General features: G+C 52.5%; 1 protein-coding gene across 2 annotated transcripts; it reads right to left on the minus strand.

Moving 5' to 3' along the window:
- Positions 1-953: 953 nt before the first annotated feature.
- Positions 954-21,105, minus strand: LOC123778445 (aldehyde dehydrogenase family 3 member B2-like). Of its 2 annotated transcripts, XM_045775807.2 has the most exons (11): positions 20,099-21,105; positions 15,634-15,720; positions 5,066-5,228; positions 4,529-4,639; positions 4,185-4,305; positions 3,923-4,008; positions 3,721-3,802; positions 3,081-3,467; positions 2,538-2,704; positions 1,868-1,967; positions 954-1,585 (listed from the first exon to the last, which is right to left on the minus strand). In XM_045775807.2, exons 3-11 carry the CDS (start codon positions 5,225-5,227, stop codon positions 1,401-1,403), a joined length of 1,401 nt encoding a protein of 466 aa, XP_045631763.2. In that variant the 5' UTR covers position 5,228; positions 15,634-15,720; positions 20,099-21,105; the 3' UTR covers positions 954-1,400. The 2 variants fall into 2 exon arrangements, with proteins under 2 accessions (XP_045631763.2, XP_087711206.1); XM_087855080.1 differs by lacking the exon at positions 1,868-1,967.
- Between the last annotated feature and the right edge of the window lie 84 nt (positions 21,106-21,189).

Below are 21,189 nucleotides of genomic sequence, written 5' to 3' on the forward strand. Positions count from 1 at the left end.
CACCACCCAAACAACATCATGTGTCCGCGCCTCTCAGCAAGTCCCTGTCATGGACCTCCTTCGAGGTCACCTGTGCCCCTTCGGAGACAACCATCCCCAACAGTTCCCCAGGAAGCAGGACCGTCATACTGTCCCCTCTTCCCTCAATCTCAGGCCACAAACCAGTCTTCCAAAGGTTCTCAGTGAAGGAAGAGGAGGGGAGGTTGGAAGTGGGCTCTCAGGATGAGGACTAGGGAAAGAGTTGTGGACTAGATATGTTCTGTTTACTGATCCCCTACCTCCAAATTTTTCAGAACCCCCTCCCATCATTCAGCTCTGCTCTGCTTTCCTGTATAAACTCAGTTCAGCCCCGTCTTGTTTCCAGACCTCAGTTTCCCCATATGTCAGAGGAAGTGGCTAGATTTGAATCTGCCCACCACAACCTCCTTCTGGGTGTTCACAGCAGGATGATAGATGCGTCCAGAATGTGCACAATCCTGTCTTGTGCCCACAGCAGACATGACTAATCAAATTTGCACTCTCTCCTATTGATTCCACCTGCCCACAACATCAGAGTCCTTGTCAGGGACACACGTCAGAGCGATGTCAGCCATTAGCCAGATCCAGGATCAAGATCAGATCACTTCAGGTCAGACAAACCAACTCCCCAAACCAGGTGTGAATGGAGCTGTTACAAATCGCTCTGTATTTTGGGGGTTCTCCTGGCAGCGGCCCAGGCCGGGGAGTTGGAGGGGGCGGTGGTGGCAGCACTGCAGTTTTGGCCCGAGCCCAACCCTGGGTCCTCTCCCCAGTAGCCCCCACCCATGGGCTGCCTTCCCGCTCTGGCTCCCCATCCCCTCCCTTGCTATTAACAAAAGAAAAGACATGGCTCTGTATTCTGGGAAACTGATTATAGATCTGATACAAGGGAGTCCTTTTTTTTTTTTTTTTTTAAAGATTTTATTTATGTGACAGAGAGACAGCCAGCGAGAGAGGGAACACAGCAGGGGGAGTGGGAGAGGAAGAAGCAGGCTCCGAGCAGAGAAGCCTGATGTGGGGCTGGATCCCAGAACGCCGGGATCACGCCCTGAGCTGAAGGCAGACGCTTAACGACTGCGCCACCCAGGATCCCCTAAGGGAGTCCTTTCTAACCACCAGAGCGCCATCACAAGACATATCCAAGCAGAGGGTCGGGTCAGTGAGTCCATCAGGGGGCTGCAGAGAGGACTTTGGCCCTGAAAGTGGTGGGACCAGCGGCCAGAGGTCCTGCCCAGCCAAGGGTCTGTTGAGACAAAGCCCCAAGAACAGGATCTTTGCGCTCCCGGAAAGAACCCCCACCTTTCAGGGACCACGGAACACCTGGGCAGTAGTAGCAGGACAGAGGGGTGGTGGGGGTAGGGTGCTGGACGCGCACAGGGAGCTCACAGAAGGGTGCAGCCGTGGGAGCCCAGGGCCCAGCCTATCATCTGCTGCTTGAGATCAGTGTAGGGCGGGTAGTGAAGTTCATTGAGCTTCTCCAGGCCCAAGGGGGCGAGCAGAACGGCGCGGTGGTGAGAGAAGGTGTCGAAGGAGAACTTGCCGTGATATCTTCCCATGCCACTGTTACCTGCGTGGGCACAGAGGTGAGGGCCTGAGGCCGGCAGCCCAGCCAGCCTTAGCAGCAGCCCAGTGCCCAAGCAGGAGCCCACGGCTGGCATGGTGCTCGGGGAAAGCCAAGCCACTCTTAAGAGCCATTTTGCAGATAGGGAAACTGAGGCCTTGAGAGGCCCAGGGCCTGGATCAAGGTAGAACAGAGAGTGAAGGCTAAACTGGGCCCTCCCAGGATGGGAGTACCAACCCGGGCTTCCCTGGGGGTGGGGGCTGGAGAGTGGAGGAGGGTAGGGCTCACCGACTCCCCCCAGCGGCAGGGACGGCAGAATCAGGTGAAGGAAGCCCTGGTTGCCTCCGAAAATGCCGCTGCTGGTCCGATCCAGCATCTGGGTCACTACCTGGGGGGAGGTGGGAGAGGCCCAGCAGTGGGCTCATCATCAGGAAAGAGAACTTGGGTCCCCGACCATTCCATGGGGAGCAGAGGAGCCTCCCCTGTGCCCATCCTCTACTGAGATGTCTCCCCAGTGAGCACTTTCCACACGGAGGGGAGCCCGTGACTGCGAGACACCGCAGGAAGGGTAACCAGCACCTGCAGCACACAGGCCCGACCGTGGCCAGCCTGGCTCTGCCTGGCAGGTCCCGGCTTTGCTCTGCCCCCTCCCCCACCCCCTCCAGGGCCTCTGCTTGTCCACACAGAGCCTCTGCATCCTTTAGGAAGACGGGGTTCTCTGGGTAGAAAAAGGTACCTCTTTTCTTGGTGGAAGCTGCCCCAGCCAGGGCAGACAGCTGGCCAGCCACACATCTGACAGTCTTTTGGCCTTGCCCAAGTCCCCTCTGCCAGTAGTCCTTGTGCTGCCGTTCAGGTGATGCTGCCCTAACCCTCCCACCGTGGGCTGTCAAGGGGAAGGTCACCCGTCTGCGCCTTTTTCAGCCCCTCTCTTGTACCAGCCCTGCCCCAGCCCCCCCACCTGGTTGCTGTTGGAGAAGGCATACAGGGCCAGGGGCTTCTCCCGACGGTTAATGAATTCGATGGCCTCGTCCAGGCTCCTCACGTTCACGATGGGCAGGATGGGGCCGAAGATCTCCTCCTGCATCACCGGCTCCGTCTCCCGCACGTCCACCAGCACCGTGGGGGCTGCGGGCACAGGGGACGGCTCAGCCCTGGGACGGGGGCTCGGGCAGGGCTCAGGGGCCTTCTGGGGAAGAGAGCGGCCCCGCGGCCCCCCAGGAAGGACGGTGAGGGGTTCTCCAGCCCCGATGTGGGCTGAGGTGGAGCAGAGGTCAGGGAGGCGGGGGCCCAGGCTGGGCTGGGTGGTGCGGCTCTGGGAGCCGCGGGGCGGGGCGGGGCGGGGCGGGGCGAGGAGGTGCCGGAGGCGGGGCGACCAGGGGCGGGAGTGGGGCCCAGGCTCTTGGCCCAGGCTCGCGGCCCAGGCGGGCCCACGTCCTGGAAGGGCCTTCGCAGGGCGGCCCCGGAGGCCCCGGTGGCGGCGGCGGCGGCAGGGCCGACTCACCGATGTAGCGCTCGCTCTCGTCGCTCTGGCCGCCGATGGCCACGCGGCCACAGCCCAGCAGGCCCCGCAGCCGCTGGAAGTGCTTCTCGCTGATGATGCGGCCCAGGCTCGGGGAGCTCTGGGGGTCTTCGCCGTAGAAGCGGGTGATGGCGCTCTGCAGGGCGGGCAGCAGCCGCTCCTGCGTGTCCGGGCTGCACAGCACGTAGTCGGGGGCCACGCAGGTCTGGCCGCTGTTGAAGTAGCGGAACCAGGCCACGCGGTTGGCCACGGTCTGGGGGTCGCAGTCGTCGTCCACGTAGCAGGGGTTCTTGCCCCCCAGCTCCAGCGTGACGGGTGTCAGGTGCTTGGCGGCGGCAGCCATGACGATCCTGCCCACTCGGGGGTTCCCTGGAGATATGGGAGTTGGCCCCCCCCCCCATGTTCAACCAGCCTTGGTCAGATGGTCCAGGCACCACCTCTTCTGGCCCATTGTACTTTGTCTGCTGGGATCTGCCCCAGGCCCTACTGCCCCAGCATTCCACCCTCTAAGGCCCAAGGGCTGATTGTCATTGGGATGCTTGCCCCTGCTGGTCACCATCTCCTCCCTCCACAGCCGTCCCTGCCCCCCGCCCCCCAGGACACTGGTTGAGGCCACTCTCACCCGTGAAGAAGATGTAGTCGAACTTATGCTCCAGCAGCTGTCTGGTCTCCTGGGGCCCTCCCAGCACCACGGCAAAGCAGCTCTGCAAGGCGGGGCGGGTGGTTCAAGCGACACTGCAGGTCCTGGGGACAGCTGGCCCTCCCCAGCTGACAGGGGCAGGGGTGTGGGACACTGGGGGCTCATGGAGGGGGGCCATCCTCACTTGGTCCAGGTATTGGGGCAGGACCTCAGCCAGAACCTTCTCTGTGCCCTTACTTAATTCTGATGGCTTCAGCACCACGCAGTTCCCTGTAGGGACAGATGGGGACATTGTGGGGAGAAGCCAGTGCCCCCACACCCACCCAGGGCAGAGATGCAAGGAACGTGCCAGAGGCTGGAGACACCACATTAATGGAATTCTGGGGGCCCCTTTTGGGAAGGGCTATTGGGTCAGGCAGGCATGGGGCTCAGAACTCTCTCCTCACCTGCCGCGAGGGCGCCCACTAGCGGCACCAGGGTCAGGTTCACGGGGTAGTTCCAGGGGGCGATGATGAGCACCAGGCCAAAGGGCTCCTTCCGGATGAAGGCCGAGTCCAGCTGCATGAACTGTAGTGCAGGACACGTGGTAAGGTGCGGCTGGGGATCACCCCAAAGCCGCCCCCCACGGTCCTGGAGGAGCCTGTGTAGTGGAGTCCTCGTGAGGAGACAGAGGTCCCAAGGAAGTCAGAAATCGCCGTGGGTCAGGGGTGGGGAAGAGGCCTGGGCTGGAGCTGCTGCTGGGCCTGCCCCAGGACATGGACCTCCCCCCGCCCCCCGCCAGCAGGCTCACCAGGTTCTTGGTCACAGGCTCATCCTTCATCCAAGTGGGTAGGTTCCTGAGCGCCAGGTCGACCTCATTCTGGCATAAGATGAGCTCGGACAAGTCTGCCTCAAAGACTGACTGCGGCGGAGAGAGAGAATGGAGAATGCAGGGCTCAGGCTGGGGGCAGGGCAGGGAGGGATCTAGGGCTTGGGATCCCCAGGAGTCATGGAGACAGTCCCCAGAGGCAGCACAGCCAGTCCCCTGGGAAAGCACGGTGAGTGGTGAGGGGCTCGGGCCCCACGACAGGTGGCCTGGGCTCCAACTCCTGCGCTGCTCTGCCACTTCCTAGCTGCGGGACCTCGGGCAAGCGTCTCAACCCCCATGCACCTCAGTTTCCCCCTCAGTAACATGGGGGCCTGCCTCCAGGTTTGGATGAGTTTAATGCTGTCATACGCTGCTTGCCAGGGAAGGGTCTGTGAAATGAACAGCAATGAATTGGGGGCACAGCCTGGTCCCCAGCCCCACCCCCACCCTGCTTCCCCAGCCCCCCCAGCCCCCCCCCACCTTGTGCAAGTCCTGCACCAGCGCCTCCTGTAGAAGCTGCTTGTTCTCCTGCAGGAAGCGCCTCAGGGCCTTGAGCTGCGCAGCACGGAACTCGGCAGGTCTGGTCCGCCCCGAGCTAAAGGCCTCCCGCAGCCGCCGCAGGGTGTCCGCGAAGGGGTCCATCCTGCAGGGAGGGGGCAGCGTGGGCCGGGGCTCCCCACCTTCACGGGCAGTCTCTCTGCGCCCCTGGCTGTACCTCCGTGGGCTCCCCGACGCTCCTACAAGGACTCACGGTAACCCCAGAGGGCCACGGCTGCCCCTGCACCCTTCCGGCACATGTGTCCCACCCATTTCCTTCTGAGCACTTCCTGGAGGAGCGAGGCTTGAGTGGACCACTGGCACCACCCATCCTCGGGCCCAGAGTTGGCCTGGAGCACCTGGAGCCCTGCCCCGAAGCTCTGCCTGGAATGCCAGCATCACCCTCCCTCATCCAGCTTTTTCTTCCTGGAGTTCAGACAGCTCCTGATCCCATCAGCCCTGCTCTAACTCTGTCCATGGCTCCCTAGTACCTCTCTAGGGCCAAAGGCCTCAGCCCTGAATCCAGGCCCAGAGTGGAAGAGCCTGGGATGGGTCATACCACCCAGGTGTCCTGATGTCCATCCCAAGACCCTGGCCCCAGCTCAGTCATACCTTTCCCAGGTGAGGTGTGTCCTCACTCTGCACACTTAGAGTGCCTGGGGACAACCTCAGACTCAGCTTGTCCATGGCCAGATCCCCAGGCCCAGTCCCCCTCTTGCCCAATAAATGAAGAAGCCAAGCTGGGTGGAGGTGTGCCCGGAGGGGTTGGAGCTGGCCAGCTGGTTCCTGCTTCTCGTCCAAGGCGCCTCCTTGCCTGCCCACTGCAGGCGAGCAGGGACTCGGCGCTTGCCGACCAGACACCCCTGGCTGTTAACCAGAGCAGGCTTCGGCTGGGCCTGGGCCACGGCCACGTCAGCGACACAGCAAACCCGGCCAGTCCTCGCGGACCCCGCGGTCTACACATGAAGAATAGTGACACTGAAAACAATTCACAAGCAGGGATCGGCGGGCCACGGGCTCTCCGAGGCGGCTCCAGCGGCAGCAGGCCAGGGGCAGGGGCAGGCTCTCGAAGGGCAGGGATCTGGACAGAGGGACTAGCATGTGGCCCCATTCTGAGAAACAAGACACAACTAGGTGGGGCCTTCACACAGGGAGCTGGGGCTTAGTTCGTGGGCAGTGGGTGCACCACGGAGCACAGGCTAGACGGGAAACGCAGCTGGTCTGATTACTACCCCACCGTAAGGGTGAGGAAACTGAGGTGCTGGGGGGGGTGACCTGATTTACCCTCCTCACAGTTGCTGTATGATGACTTCCGTCCCAGTCCGTGGGGCCCACAGCCCCTCGCCCCCCCCCCCCAGCGCAGAGCCCCTGCACCACTGTGTGCGCCCTGCGCTGCTTTCATTGACTTCCTAGCATCTTTCTGTAGCTTCCAGACGTTCCACGGCGAGACTGCAATACTTTGAGCAGCAGAAATGGTAAGTGTCACTTTTGCAACCATAAAGCAAAGACTCAGCTCTGGCTTCGCCCCCCAAGCAGCTCCCCCTTTTCCTCTCCTGCCTCCCCAGCCATCCCCATCACAGCCCTGGTGATATCTGGCTGGTCCCAGTCTGTCCACAAGCTGCCTCCTCCCCCAGCCGCGGAGCTCCTTGAGGGAGGATGGGGTCTGTCCCCCTCCCCGACACAGGCTCCGAGGGAGGGTTCCTCCGAGGGTGCTCCCAGGAGCCTGTGTGTCACAGGGGGGACGTAAAATCCAGGCACAGCCAGAGCAGGACAATGCCTGCCTCCCTGAGCAGAGCCAGCTCCCAGCTCCTGCCCCACAGACCCCAGCGTGGGCTCGGACCCTGGCTCCCTCAGCACACCTTTGCCTTCTTTGCCTGACATTCTGTTTCCAGAGGCACTGACTCTGCTCTTATCCCGTCTTCCCCCTGCCCCTGCTGACTGCCAGGCCCCCAGCTCCTACCAGACCCCCATGCCCATGCCTGACAGTGTAGTGGCCCTGGGGGGCAACCTAGCAGAAGCTGCCTCCTACGTCCCGGCTCTAAAACCTTCCCCAGGTGGGGCCAGGGGTGGGCTGCAGCTGGACAGAGAACAGGTCTGGCAATTCCAGGCTGTTCTGGGTGTGCTGACAGGGGCTGGCAGGGAGTTATCTGTGGAGAAAAATCCCCCAGGGGGTTACAGGAAAAAGTATCAATGGGACCCTGGTAGCAAATGCTGCCTCCTCCAGGAAGCCCTCAGCCCACAGAGCTTTATGGGCCACCTAGGTCCCTGCACCAACTCTTCATGTCCACCACCCCCTCCAGCCCCATGCCACAAGGGGTCCTTTATCTCCCTTCTCTGAACATGTCCGACGGGCGTCCTCTGGGCAGAGGATGGGGCTGTGGTACCTGCAGATAGACTGGATGGCTGGGACACCCACAAGGCTCACTTATTCTCTCATTTATAGCAGGACCCTGGGCAAGTTACGTAACCTCTCTGAGCCTCTCCAGGTAACAATGGGGAGCGACACGGTCCTTGAGAGGATCACGCAGAAAGATACAAGAATAGACAAGGTAGGTCTCAGCGGCTGGCACAAAGGCAGGGCTCCTAAATGTGGCCTGCTGATATTTCCTCGGGTCTTTCTTGAGCACGTAGTAAGTTCTGGGAAGCAGGAGCATGGGCTCAGGCCCTGTCGCTATCTCTCACCAGTTGTCTGACCCCATCCCTCCACCAGCCCTGAGTTCTGTCAGATTCAACCAAGGCCACCTGTGCGGAGGGCTGTGGGCCGTGGGGAGTGACTGCGGGCGGAGCGTGGGAGAGCCCACCGGGCACCCCGAGACCAGCGTCGGCTGGGACTGGAGTCAGCTTAGCAGGAGCCGCGGCTGACCACAGCCCCCGGGCTTGAGTCTCGGCCTGAGCCAGAGATGGCAGTGCTGTTAGGACACCGGGAAGGGAGGCTCAGGGCTGGCAAGGCCCATCTAAGAGCAGAGGGTGGGGGGTGCAGCTGAGGAGGCCTCCTGCCCCCCAGCCACTGGGGGGTACACACTTCAGATAGCTGAACTGTACCTTAAAGAAGCTGTTGAAACTAAACTAAACTACAGTAAACGGAACCAAGAAGCCTGAGCAGCTCAGCCTCCGCGGGGATTGGCAAAGCGTAAAATAAGACCATTGTCAGACGTCTTTGCTGCCACGTTTTACCAGTCTCCTGTGGCTGCTGGAACAAGTGGCCACAAACGTGGTCGCTGAGGACGACAGAAATGTATTGTCTCACAGCTCTGGAGGCCACGAGTCCAAGACCAGGGCCTTGCTTTGTCCCATGGTGCCGGGGCAGAGCCCTTCCCTGCCAGACACCTGCAGCTGGGAGGGGGGAGTGTCCGTTCCTGGCAGACAGGATACAAGCGAAAACGTCCGAGGACAGGAAACCCAGGGTGGCTGTGCACGGGTGAGACAGAACAGGGGGAAGGCATGAGACAGAGCAGGGGGAAGGCGGGGGACAGGCCAGGCGCACCTTGGAGTGGGTACAGCCACTGAAAAGCAGATACTTAACTGACTGAGCCCCCCCCGCCCGGGTCACCCCTAGATGATTCTTTCCAGGAGTTCTGTTGCTACAGGGAAGCCAAGAATGGGTGGTGGCTGAGAGCTGGGATGGGTTGAGAGTGGGGAGATCCAGGGGTACATACGGGTGTTTATGGGGATGAACCAGTGGGGAGCCCTTGCTGGGGGATGGTGGAGGGGTAGGGCATGTGGCTATGGGGTGAGGGCTGGCAGAGTTGGGGGGCGGAGAATGAGGGACAAATTTCCTCTGGGGATTTCTATGTTTTCCATGATGTAACACCAGCCAGAGAGGGGAGGGAGGAAGGTGGGTGTGACAAATCTGAAGACGGAACAGCAGCTCTGGTTGAGGTCTCTGAGGTTTGGCCATGACCTTCCATTGAGATCTGTCAGACTCCTGTGGACTGAATGGTATCCCTCCAAAATCATGTGGTGGCTATTTACAGAGTGCTTTCTTTTTGGCGATTACAAACATGGCCATGAGTAACATCAGTTATGTGTCTCGGTGTTTCTCTTGGGTGTGTATCTGGGGTTAAGATGTGTAGGTGGTGGGGCGCCTGGGTGGCACAGCGGTTAAGCGTCTGCCTTCTGCTCAGGGCGTGATCCTGGCGTTATGGGATCGAGCCCCACATCAGGCTCCTCCACTATGAGCCTGCTTCTTCCTCTCCCACTCCACCTGCTTGTGTTCCCTCTCTCGCTGACTGTCTCTATCTCTGTCAAATAAATAAATAAAATCTTTAAAAAAAAAAAGAAGATGTGTAGGTGGTAAGTTCATCTTCAACTTTCCCAGGTATTGCTACGCATGGCCTGGATGTTGCCTCCAAAGAGATTGACTAATTGAAATTTCCCCTAACATTGTATGAAAGTTCCCCTTGCCCCATATCCCCTCCAACACTTGATATTGCCGGACTTTTTGCCAATGAGTATGAGGGTTGAACGGTGCCCTCCCCCCTCCCACAAAGATGTGTCCATGCCCTAACCCTGAGAGTCTGCGAATGTAACCTTATGTGGGAAAAGGGTCTTTACGGATGTAATTATGTTAAGGATCTCGAGATAAGATCATCCCAGGTTAGCCAGGGAGTCCTAAATCCTATGAAGAGTGTCCTGGTCAGAGAAAGAGAGAGATTTGAGATAGAAGAGGAGGAGGCCACGTGAAGGTGTGGCAGAAATTGCCACGAGCCAAGGAGCCCCTGGAGCCCCCCAAAGTTGGGAGACATAAGGCAGGATCCTCCCCTAGAGGTGCTGATCCTGTCATACCTGGATTTCAGACTTCTGACCTCCAGAAGTATGAGAGAATAAATATCTGCTTTCTAAGCCACCAAGTTTGTGTAATTTGTTACCGCTGTCCTAGGAAACTGACACAATGGGTATGTAACAGTATCTTACTATTTTGTAATTTATATTTTACCCATGACTGCTGAGGCTGAGCATAGTCTCATTTGCTTATGGGCTCTTCAGGCTTCTTCTCAGTTCTTTTGTTGTTGTTGTTCTTTTTTTTTTTTTTTTTTTGCATGGTTTTCTACTGTGTTATTTTTCTTTTGTCTTATTGGTTTGTAGGAATTCTGTATATTCACAATAGTAACCCTTTGCTGTGTATCTATTTTTTTGGTAACTAATAAACTTTATTTCTGAGAGTTCAGATATAATTCTTATTTTAGTTCCTCTATAGATCAGGTATAGATAAGGTGTCCCCACTCTGATTTCTTCAAAGATTTTTTCTTTATCTTTGACCTTCTAAAGTTTGAATGTAATATGCCTAGATGTAGCTTTCTTTGCATTTATCCTGCTTGGTGTGCTCTGAGATTCCTGGATCTGTGGTCTGGTGTCTCATGTTAATTTGGGGAAATTCTCAGTCATCACTTCTTCAAATATCGCTTCTGTTCCTTTTCTCTTTTCCTTCTGGTTTCCCTGTTATATGCATGTTATTTTTGGATTTTTGTTATTGTCCCACAGTTCTTGGATATTCTATTTTTTTTCTTTTTCCCAATCTGTTTTTCTCTTTGCTTTTCTATTTTGGAAGTTTCTCATGTCATATCTTCAAGCTCAGAGAGTCCTCAGCCTTGTCCAGGTTGCTTATGAGCCCATCAAAGGCATCCTTCGTTTCTGTTACAATATTTTTGATCTCCATCATTTTATTCTGATTCTTTCTCAAAATTTCCATCTCTCTGCTTACATTATCCATCTGTTATTGCATGTTGTCTGCCTTTTCCATTAAAGCTCTCAGCATGTTAGTCATAGCTTTTTAAAATTCCTGGTCTGATAATTCCAACATCTGTGTCATATCTGACTCGGTTCTGATGCTTTTTCGGTCTCTTCAGACTGTGTTTTGCCTTTAATCTTTTTTTGAAAGGGGGACACGATGCCCTGGGTAGAAGGAACTGTGGTAAATAGGCCTTTAGAAATGTGGTGAAGTGTCAGGGAGGGGAGGCCGTGGTGCAGTCCCGTGGTTACGTCTCAGCCTTTTGGTGAGCCTGTGCCCCTCGACTGAAGTTGAGTGCTTCTCCACTTTTTCTCTCCTTAGATGGGACAGGATGGTTAGAGGGGCGTGGAATTGTGTATCTCCCTTCCTTCAGGTGGGGTAGGCTCTGATAAAACCCGAGAGGTTAGGCTCTGGTAAAATTGTTTCTGCGGATGGCAGGCCTTGCTAAGAACAGAAAACTCTGGCGTATTTCAGAATTGTTCTCTTCCCCTACCCCTGCTGGAAGCACAAAGGAATTCTTCTCCAATATTCACTTTAAGGATCAGGTAGAACTCCCGGAGGTAAAACTTTTGAAAGGTACCTGGAGGGGTCCCCCATGACTGGGTCCCCCTGTACTTTCTAACTCTCAGAGTTATCCACACTGAGCCTCCAGCAATTCCCTGATCGCAGTTTGGGTTTTCCTGTGCTAGCACTGGTTTCTGCAGAAGTTTCTTTTCATAGGTGTGTTTCTCTTCTCCTAAGACATATTTCTCTGTATCCACTTGTCTGTCTCTCCAATTCTGCGGGCAGCAGTTTGCCCTGTGATTTCACTTCTTTGACCGATCCAAGAAGAGCTCTTGGTGCCTCAGTTCGTTCAGTTTTGTGCTTGTGGTTAACAGACAGTGATGACTTCTCAGCACCTCACATACTGGGCTGGAAGCCAAGGAGATATCTTGAGAATATCTTCTCTGAGCTGGCAGCTTGTATTCCCACTCTGTTTACGGTACCCTTTGTGAACTAGATTTTAATTTATTGTTGAAGAAGAGAAGACCAAGCCCTGACGTCAGGGAGCTGGAGTGGCATGACCAGTCAGGACTTGCTCTCTCCTGTTGAAGAGGAATAAGTCCACAGAATAACAGAATCAAAGACATTCTGCAGCTTTGATGGATGGAGACAAAAACAAGGCCATTCCATAAACATGACTGAACACTAACAGGCATGAACACTGTCCAAACCACGATAACGACCACACCTTCCTGTATCCTGGTAATTAATATGCATGACTGCTGCTGTTGACCAAGTGCAGGTTTACCTTCGTGCTCATCTGCACTCCGTAGAGGCAGAGTGTGTTCAGACACCCAATCACAGAAAGATCCCTGCTCTGACAGCACCGATCCTGAGCAAAGCCCAGCTTCCTCAAACCTCCCTCCAGTTACTCGATGCAAACACAAATCCTCTCGGTCTTTTCCAACACCTTCTTATTGAGACACCTTACAGTTCTCCATGGTCTCAAAAGCAATAGATACAACTTGTTCAAAGACAAATGTGTTCTCACTGATCTATGGCTGGTGGACGTTGACAATATAGTCCAATCTGTTTCTACTTTTAGATTTGTTCTTTTTATATCTTGTTTAAGAAATTTTTTTCTACCCTAAGTTCATTTAAAAAGGTGTGTGTGTGTGTGTGTGTGTGTGTGTTTTCTTCCCAAAGTCAGCTTTTCACATTAAGTTCTGCTATAATTTATTTACTTTTGTGAATTGTGTGAGGTGGAGATCTAATTTAACTGTTTTCCCCCATAAATATACTCATTGTTCTAGCAATTGGCTGGATGATTAATCACTTGTAGTAAGTCTGTTTCTGGGTTCTGTATTCTATTTCATTGATTTATTTATTTCTCTATCCCAATACCAATGCTATACTGTCTTAAATACTATAGTTTAATAAAAAGTCTTGAAATCTAGTAAGGCAAATTTCCCTACCTTGCTTTTCTTCCAAATTATCTTGGCTTATTCTTGGCCTATGTGTTTTCCATAAACACATTAGAATCAGCACACCAAATTCCATTAAATCTTCTGTTGGGGTTTTGATTGGAAGTGTTTAAATTTATAGATCATTTTGGTGAATGTGACATCTTTATGAATCTTCCCATCCATTAACATGGTATATCTTTCCACTGATTTATCTCCTTATAACTGTCTTTCAATATTGTATATTTTTGCACTAGCACATCTTTAGCTACGTGAATACCTAGGTAGCTTGTTTTTATTGCTGCTCTAAAAATCATACTTTCTAAAAGGGCGTAGGAGTATGGGAATGAAATTTATGTCTTTGCCTTAATCTTATTTTCATTACTGGTCCTAACAATAGAGGTTTTCATGTACATGAAGATAAAGTCTGTAGAAATTGACAGATTTGTTTCTCTCTTTTCAATTCTTACATTGCATTGGTTTTTCTCATTCTACTGTATGCAATAGGACCTCCAGTACAATGTTGAATAGAAGCAAATGACAGTGGGAATTTTTGTCAAGTTCTTGTCCTTAATGGACTGTGAATAATTCACCCCTAAGAATAATGTCTGCTGCATAGTTTTGGAAGATTTCTTTTCCTTTCTTTGGAAGATTTTCTATACCTAGCTTGATGAGAAATCTTGTATATTTCATTTATTTTAAATCATGAATGGATATTGAATTTCATCAAATGTTTTCTCTTCATCTGTTGAAATGATCATATGCTTTTTCTCCTTTAATCAGTGAATATGATGAGTTATATTAGAAGACATTTGCTTTTGGACGTGCCTGGGTGGCTCAGTCAGTTAAGCGTCTGACTCTTGATTTAGGTTCAGGTCATGATGTCAGGGTTGTGAGACTGAGCCCTTCATCAGGCTCAGCACTGTGCGTGGAGCCTGCTTAAGATTCTCTCTCTCTCCCTCTGCCCTTCCTTGTCCTCCCTACCCCCCCCCCCACCTACGCAGACTCAAGTGCACATGTGTGCGCGCTCTAAAAAAAGGAAGAAAAAAAAAGAAATTTGCTTTTTGTATATTGTAGGATTAGGTTTGCTAATAAAATATTAAGTTTTGCATCTCTGTTCACACATGTAATTGGCCTTACTTTCTTTTTCTGTTTTTAATGTCAAGGATGGACTAGCTTTATCAAGTAAACTGAAGAGCTTCCCCTCTCTTTTTGTCCTCTGGATAACGTGTATAAGTTTGGGATTACCTGTTTCTTGAATAGTTGGTAAAACTCTACATATAAACCCAACTGGCTTAAAGGTTTCTTTGTTGTTGCTGTTGTCATAGGTATGTATGAAAAATCTGAGATTGTACAATAAGTCTGAAGATAATTGTGATAGACAGCTTCTAAGAAGGCTCCTATGAGCCCTGCCTCCAGGTTTCCATGCCCTTGTGTAATCCTCTCCCCTTGAGTATGGAATGGAACTACTAACTTGCTCCCCAAGAATGAAATAGAGCAAAGGTGATGAGCTATCGTTTTTAAGACTGGATTATAAAGGATTATGAGTCACAGAACATTAAAAGGATTGTGCACCATGACTTAGCAGGATTTATCCCAGGAAGGCAAAGGTGACTCAACATGAGGAACCAATCAATATAAGCCACGTTAATTAAATAAAAGGGAAAAGCATGATCATATCCTTAGATATAAAAAAAATTAACAAATTCAACACAGTTTCATAATTAAAACCGCTTGGCAAACTAGGAATTGAAAGGAACTTTCTGAACATGATAAGAAGCATTTACAAAAAACCCACAGCTAACTTCATACTCAGGTGAAAGACGGAGAACTTTCCCCCTAAAATCAGGAACAAGACAAGGATGACTGCTTTCACCACGGCTGTTCAATATTTTCCTGAAAGTCTAGCTGGAGTATTTAGGCAAGAAAAACATAAATAAAAGGCATTCAAATAAGAAAGTAAGTAGGAAGTAGGGGCGCCTGGGTGGCTCAGTCGGTCAAGCATCTGCTTTCTGCTCGGGTCATGATCTGGGGGTCTTGGGATCAAGCCCTGCATCAGGCTCTCTGCTCAGCAGGGAGGCTGCTTCTCCCTCTCCCTCTGTGCTCTCTCTCCCTCTCTCGCTGTCTCTCAAATAAATAAATAAAATCTTAAAAAAAAAAAGTACGAAGTCATACAGGTGTTCTTACTTTCTATATAAGAATCCTGAATAACACACACCCACTACTACAGCTAATAACAATAGCAAATAACAATAACAAAACTAGGGGCGCCTGGGTGGCACAGCGGTTAAGCATCTGCCTTCGGCTCAGGGCGTGATCCCGGCGTTCTGGGATCGAGCCCCACATCAGGCTCTTCTGCTATGAGCCTGCTTCTTCCTCTCCCACTCCACCTGCTTGTGTTCCCTCTCTCGCTGCCTGTCTCTATCTCTGTCAAATAAATAAATAAAATCTTTTAAAAAAAAATAACAAAACTAGAGCAGCGAACAATCCAAAAAGGAAATTAAGAAAACAATTGCATTTACAATAGCATCCAAAGCAATAAAACACTTAGGAATGAATTTAACCAACCGATAACACGTTTCTTACTTCCTTTTCCAGCCTTCACTGACACTGTTCTCAAGTCCAGATTTCGACTAACAGCCTGTTCAAGGCAGTTTAGACTTTCTGTGACATGATCCAAAAACCTTTCCAGCCTCCACCCACTGGCCACATCCAAGGCCAGCCTCTTGCTTGCAGCTGTTTGCTATGACAGCACTCCACTTTCGGGTATCCAAATCTGTCTCCTGCTGCATAACAAATCCCCCCAAATTCAGTGCCTTGAAATTACCATCACTTACGATCGAAGTTTCTCTGGGGCAGGAATCCGGCCGCCGCTTAGCGGTGCCCTCTGGCTCAGTGTCTCCGGAGGGCTGGATTTCGTCAGCCTGGGTTTTGGAATTGCCACGAATCAGTGCCCCCCCCCGCCCCGCCCGCCTCCCCTCCACCATGCCTCCCGACCCCTTCCTGCAACAGAACGTCTATGGGAGCTATCCTAAGTGTAACAGGGACAAAGACTCCATGCTTGTTGTTTTGACCATTGATGGTTGTCAAGCCCCCCTCCTCCCCTTGGCCCCCCATCTGGGCCGTCTGGTAAGAAGGCCCATGTTCACTCCCATTCCTTGGCGCTGGTAGAAGTTTCAGCGAAGAGCCTGCTTCTCCCTCTCCCCTGCCCCTCCCCCTGCTCACGTGCACTCTCATGTTCTCTCTCTCTCTCTCTCTCTTTTTTTAAGTTTATGTATCTAGGTAATCTCTACACCCAACACGTGGCTCGAACTGAGGACGCCAAGACCAAGAGTCGCACGTTCTTCCAACTAAGCCAGCCAGGTGCCCCCAAAAGGCTCATCTCTTGAACAAGACACCTCTGCAGTCCTACTCCCATCCTGAAAGGGATGAAGATCAGATTGAAGCCAAGCGGAATCCTTTGAACATGAGCCTCTAATGATAAACCTCAAGAGGGCTCCATATTTACCTTTGGTGTCCTGCTCATGTGGACCCACCTAACCTGCAAGAGTCTCCAAAAATATAAAATGCACAAATGCAACCCTAATGAAAATCTCTTACGGGAGAGTTAAGAGTTAAAACTGGCATATCATGAAGTGCGTTCCAGTAGGAGGTGGCCTCAAGCCCCCCTGAACGTGCAGATATTAAATGATTCCCCAAATAGTGTCCATTCCAAGTCAGGCCATCGCATAAAAATGCAGCTGCTCTGCTTTCTGGCTGTTCTTTGAGCTAGGCTTGGGTCGAGGACACTGGCCTCCTTTGGGGGGTCCCATTCAGGTCTGAGACACTCATGGGCCAAATTTGGCCCCGTTACCATCCAGTATCATTTGAGTTCTTCAATGTTCTGTAGGGGCCGCAGCCTCCCACAATCGAAGATAAAATCCATTCCAACAATTTATAATCTGTTGGAATTCTTCAATTGACCGTCTTTTAAAATTAGTAGGGAGTCACGCTTGATAGCAAAAGGCCCTCAAAATAACAGACTGTACCCACAAAGGTCTCTGACCTCCATGCCTCTCTATGTCCATGTTATTAACAAATGGACTTGTTGTAAAATACTGGAAACGGCGCCGAAACAAAACGTGGGCACACCTGGGCTCCTTACATCCCCAGCGTTGGGCGTACGTGCCGCAGGTAGGGTGACTGACACATTATCCCATGGCGTTTGTCTGTCTTTGTGCCTCCCTGACCAATACGGCTCTATGCCTTACGGTTGTCAGTATGGCTCCAAATCATTATATTCCAATTCCAACGAAATTACTCTCGCATCTGATAACCCCTGCCTTGACGTTGGATTCATTCCCAATGGGGACAGCCCTCAGACCACGAGGTCCCTGCCAACGGACAGACTTCATTCCAGGGGTGACTTCTGTGTCACCTTCCCCCTGTGTGCTCTCTCCTCCCCCTGACATCTCTCCAACAAATCACACCACTCCTCAAATCTCTCCCCAAACGGACCTTAAGCCCCAACCTCCCAGTTTTACTCTCGGGCCCAGAATCCCTCCAAATAATATTACAGTTGGACCCTTGAACAATGTGAGGGTGAGGGGACTGACCCCCTATGCAGTTGACAATTTGAGTTTGGCTTTTGAGTTCCCCCAAACTTAGCTGCTAACAGCCTACAGCTGACAGAAGGCTTTATGGATGATGTAAACAGTCCATTACCACGTATTTTGTATGTGATATGTATTGGGTACTGTGTTCTTACAGTAAAGTAAGCTAGCAAAAAGAAAATGTTAGGAAAATCATAAGGGGGGGGATATATTTACAGTCGCACTCTGTAAAAAATCCAAGTGTAAGTGGATTTATGCAGTTCAAATCCATGTGGTTCATGGGTCAACTGTAGGTCTAGTCTTTTTTTTTTACGTTTATTTATTTATTTTTTTAGGAATCTCTACACCCAATGTGGGGCTTGAACTCACAACCCTGAGATCAAGAGTCACATGCCCTTCTGACCGAGCTGGCCGGGCACCCCTGTACATCCCGAACTAAAATTCCAGCCCACAGTCTTAATCAAACAGTGGTGGCCTAACCAGGGGCCAAACAGGTAAATTTAATATAAAACGCACAGATATAAAATGCACTTTAACTAACACCTACTTTGCCAACCTTGCAGAGACTTTAATTGAAGATATTTTCCCTCACTCCGCAGACCTACAACTATCCCGAAATTTTCCATCATTGTTACATCGTATTCCAGATTCTTTTCCTTCCAAAACCAGCTTTACTATATAATACGCATACCCTAAAATTCATCCTTGTCTGTAGGACCCAGTGGCTTTCAGTGTATTCCTAGAATTGCGCCATCACCACCGTCTACCTTTAGAACATTTCCGTCAATCCAGAGAGAAACCCCAGACCCATCAGCAGTCACTCATTCCCCACCCCCCGCCCCAGCCCCTGGCACCCATAAATCTGCTGTCTCCAGGGACTTGCCTCTCCTGGACCTTTCACATAGATGGGACCCTATACTATGTGGCCCTTTGTGTCCAGTTTCTTCCACTGAGCAGAGTGGTTCCCAGCTTCGTTCATGCCGTAGCTTTGCAGGTCCCTTTCACACCACCAAAGCTCCAGCCTGCCAGAGGGACACCCCCCCCCAGCTCAGGTCCCCCCCGCCGGAACCAAAGCAAAGCTCCAACGCCGCCCCTGCTGTTCATTCTTGTTTCATTCTAGACCCACTGAGCCTCTTCTTTGGGGAATCCTTTTACTGTTTACTATGTGATAAATACATTTTATGCTGTGTCCATGGGTGCCTATGTGCACGCATGCATGAGTGGGGGGAAGGACAGAGGGAGCGTGAGAATCTCAAGCAGACTCCCCGCTGAGCATGGAGCCTGACGCGGGGCTCGATCTCACGACCCTGAGATCATGACCTGAGTAGAAATCCAGAGGCGGGCGCTTAACCGACTGAGCCACCCAGGCGCCCCAAGCCATTACTACTTTTTAATGTTAATTTCTCAACTTTAGGGCTCCTAGACCATACAGATGGGGAGCCCCCTTTGTAGGCACTCCCAACTTTTCTAAAGCATGCCTGAAAATGCAAAACTCTCAACGGAAACTTTTTTCCCACCCAGAGCCCGAAGTTCCTTACATCTTTCTGTGTCCGTGGGTGGAATTTCTTCTATCCCTTTCCCTAAAAGGGTTGCTTCTTGATGGTCCCAGCTTTCTGCGTGGCCTTAATACCAATCCCCTGCCCGGTAAGGGTGGCAGCCCTCAGCGTGTGGCCCGTGGTATCAGAGCCCAGCCCCTCCCACCCGGGCGGCCACAGCTCCAGCGTCTCTTCTCCCTGATCTGGGTTCCAATTCTTCTTCAGTTGGGGCCCTGGAGAACTTTGCTTACTTTCTCAAGAGCTCAGCTACATATTTAAAAAGAAGCTTATTTCTTATCTAGCCTCCCCAGGTGTTTCCAAGGAGAATTTCAGGCTGTCTAACCTGCTGCTGAGAAGTGAAAGATCATTCAGATCTTAGACTGTAGATTCTTGGAGTCATTTAATTTAAAAATCTTCCTGGGGCACCTGGGGGGCTCAGTTGGTTAAGTGCCTTTTTCAGCTCAGGGCATGATCTCAGGGTCGTGGGTTTGAGCCCTGTGTCCGGCTTTGCACTCAGCAGGGAGTCTGTTTGCGGATTTCCTCTCCCTCTCCCTCTGCCCCTCGCCCGACTTGTGCGCGCGCACACACACACACACACACACACACTCTTTCTCTCAAATAAATAAATCTTTTTTAAACATAAAAAAATAAAAAACAAAAATCTTCCTGGTGCAGAGTGACAAAATCACAGAGCCACTTTCGGTGCAATGACGGTGGTCAGGGTCAAAGCAATGATGGCCCCGACACAGAGTCTGATCTTCCTTCCACTCAGGGGTCCATAAACTGTGCCCAGTCACTTTATCCAGAGGCAACAGAGACAAGGGGACATGATACCAATGTCGTATCTTACAACCAGACCTGGAGCTGCCATGGGGCTGGGCGTTCACATGTCACGGCTCCATTAGCCTAGCCCCAAAAGGGCCAGCCTGCGGGGTTTACTGCCGGGGGCAGCCCGTCCTGCACTGTGTGTGGCTGGTCAGGGGTGTGGCCTGTTACGTGTGTGAACCACACAGGCAGTGCCTGTAAAGTGTGTCTGCGTGTAGCCTTCATGGGCTGCCTGACATTCGCTGTCTGACACGTTCGCGTGTGTGTTGCCTGTCATGGGTCCATTGTGGGTCTTGCCCACGTGCCGGGAGCAGCAAGGGGGGTGTGAAGTGTTCTAATGGGGAACTCACCTGCCACGAGGAGCGTCATCAGAAACCACGCTCCCCTCCCAAGTGGCTGCTCCACGTTCCTGGGCCACTTTCCCATCTGTTCAACATCAGAGTCTTTGTCTAGTATCCAGATGGATGTTGGAAATGACTCTGGACTGTGACAAACTGTAGACATTCCTGCCCCGTCTCCACCTTGCCCGGCACACCCAGGGGTCCACACTCCTCTGAACAGCGCCCAGTCCTGCATTCAGAGGCTTATTACCCAAGTGTCTGATTGCCCAGCTCTGAAAGGAGTTTAGCTGGAATCCTGCCAGGAGGATGTGGTCACATCCGCTGCCAGAGAACTTTCCTTTCCACACAGATGCTGATGGAAGGGCAGTGCTGGCGTCCCCCGGCCCCACAGGTCACACGACTCGACCCTTTCTGACAGTGAAAGTCTGAGTGTAAGGCAGGAAGCTTTGGATTCTTCACCTGCCTGAGCCTGCAGGCCACCTGGTAGGGAGGCTGGGGGACGCAACCTGCGACCCTGGCTATAGCCGTTGCCTTCCCTGTCCTCCATGACCGCAGGACCCCAGAATCTGCCAAAGACAACCTCGTAACTAGCTTATGGTGGTTTTCAGAAGAGCTGGGAGTGGGGGGTGGGGAGCTCCCTTCTCAGGAGTCACAGGCCATAGATTTCACCTTCCCTAGTACTGGGCCCAGAAAGAATGCAGCCGGTCCTCTGGGCAAGGGGTACCCCAGGGGCCAGTGAGGGACTCACTATAGGTATACAATGGCTGACGTCCGTTGAGAGTCTTCTCTGTGCCAGCCCTGCGCTAACCCAGCGGGTGCCCAACATTCTCAGCTCCTGGCGCCCCTGGTGCCTCAGTAATTCTCCACAGCGCTCCTTGGCCAAAAGAAATGCGGAACAGGTAGACTCCTCACACCCTCCGCTCTGGCCCCTGCAGGCCAACCCAGGCGCTTCCCGGTTCCGGGTGGATGGGGTGGGACTGGCGAAAACAAGCAGGGGTGGGAGAGGCGGGCTTCCAGGAGGAAGGACAGCCCAATGGGCGACCCTCCCCCTCAGCGGGGGTCCAGGGGTCAGACATCAGTGGCCAAGCAGGCACACATCC

The sequence above is a fragment of the Ursus americanus genome, chromosome 24, assembly GCF_024610735.1.
Source record: "Ursus americanus isolate L20-20 chromosome 24, mUrsAme1.1.p, whole genome shotgun sequence".
Classification (NCBI taxonomy): Eukaryota; Metazoa; Chordata; class Mammalia; order Carnivora; family Ursidae; genus Ursus; species Ursus americanus.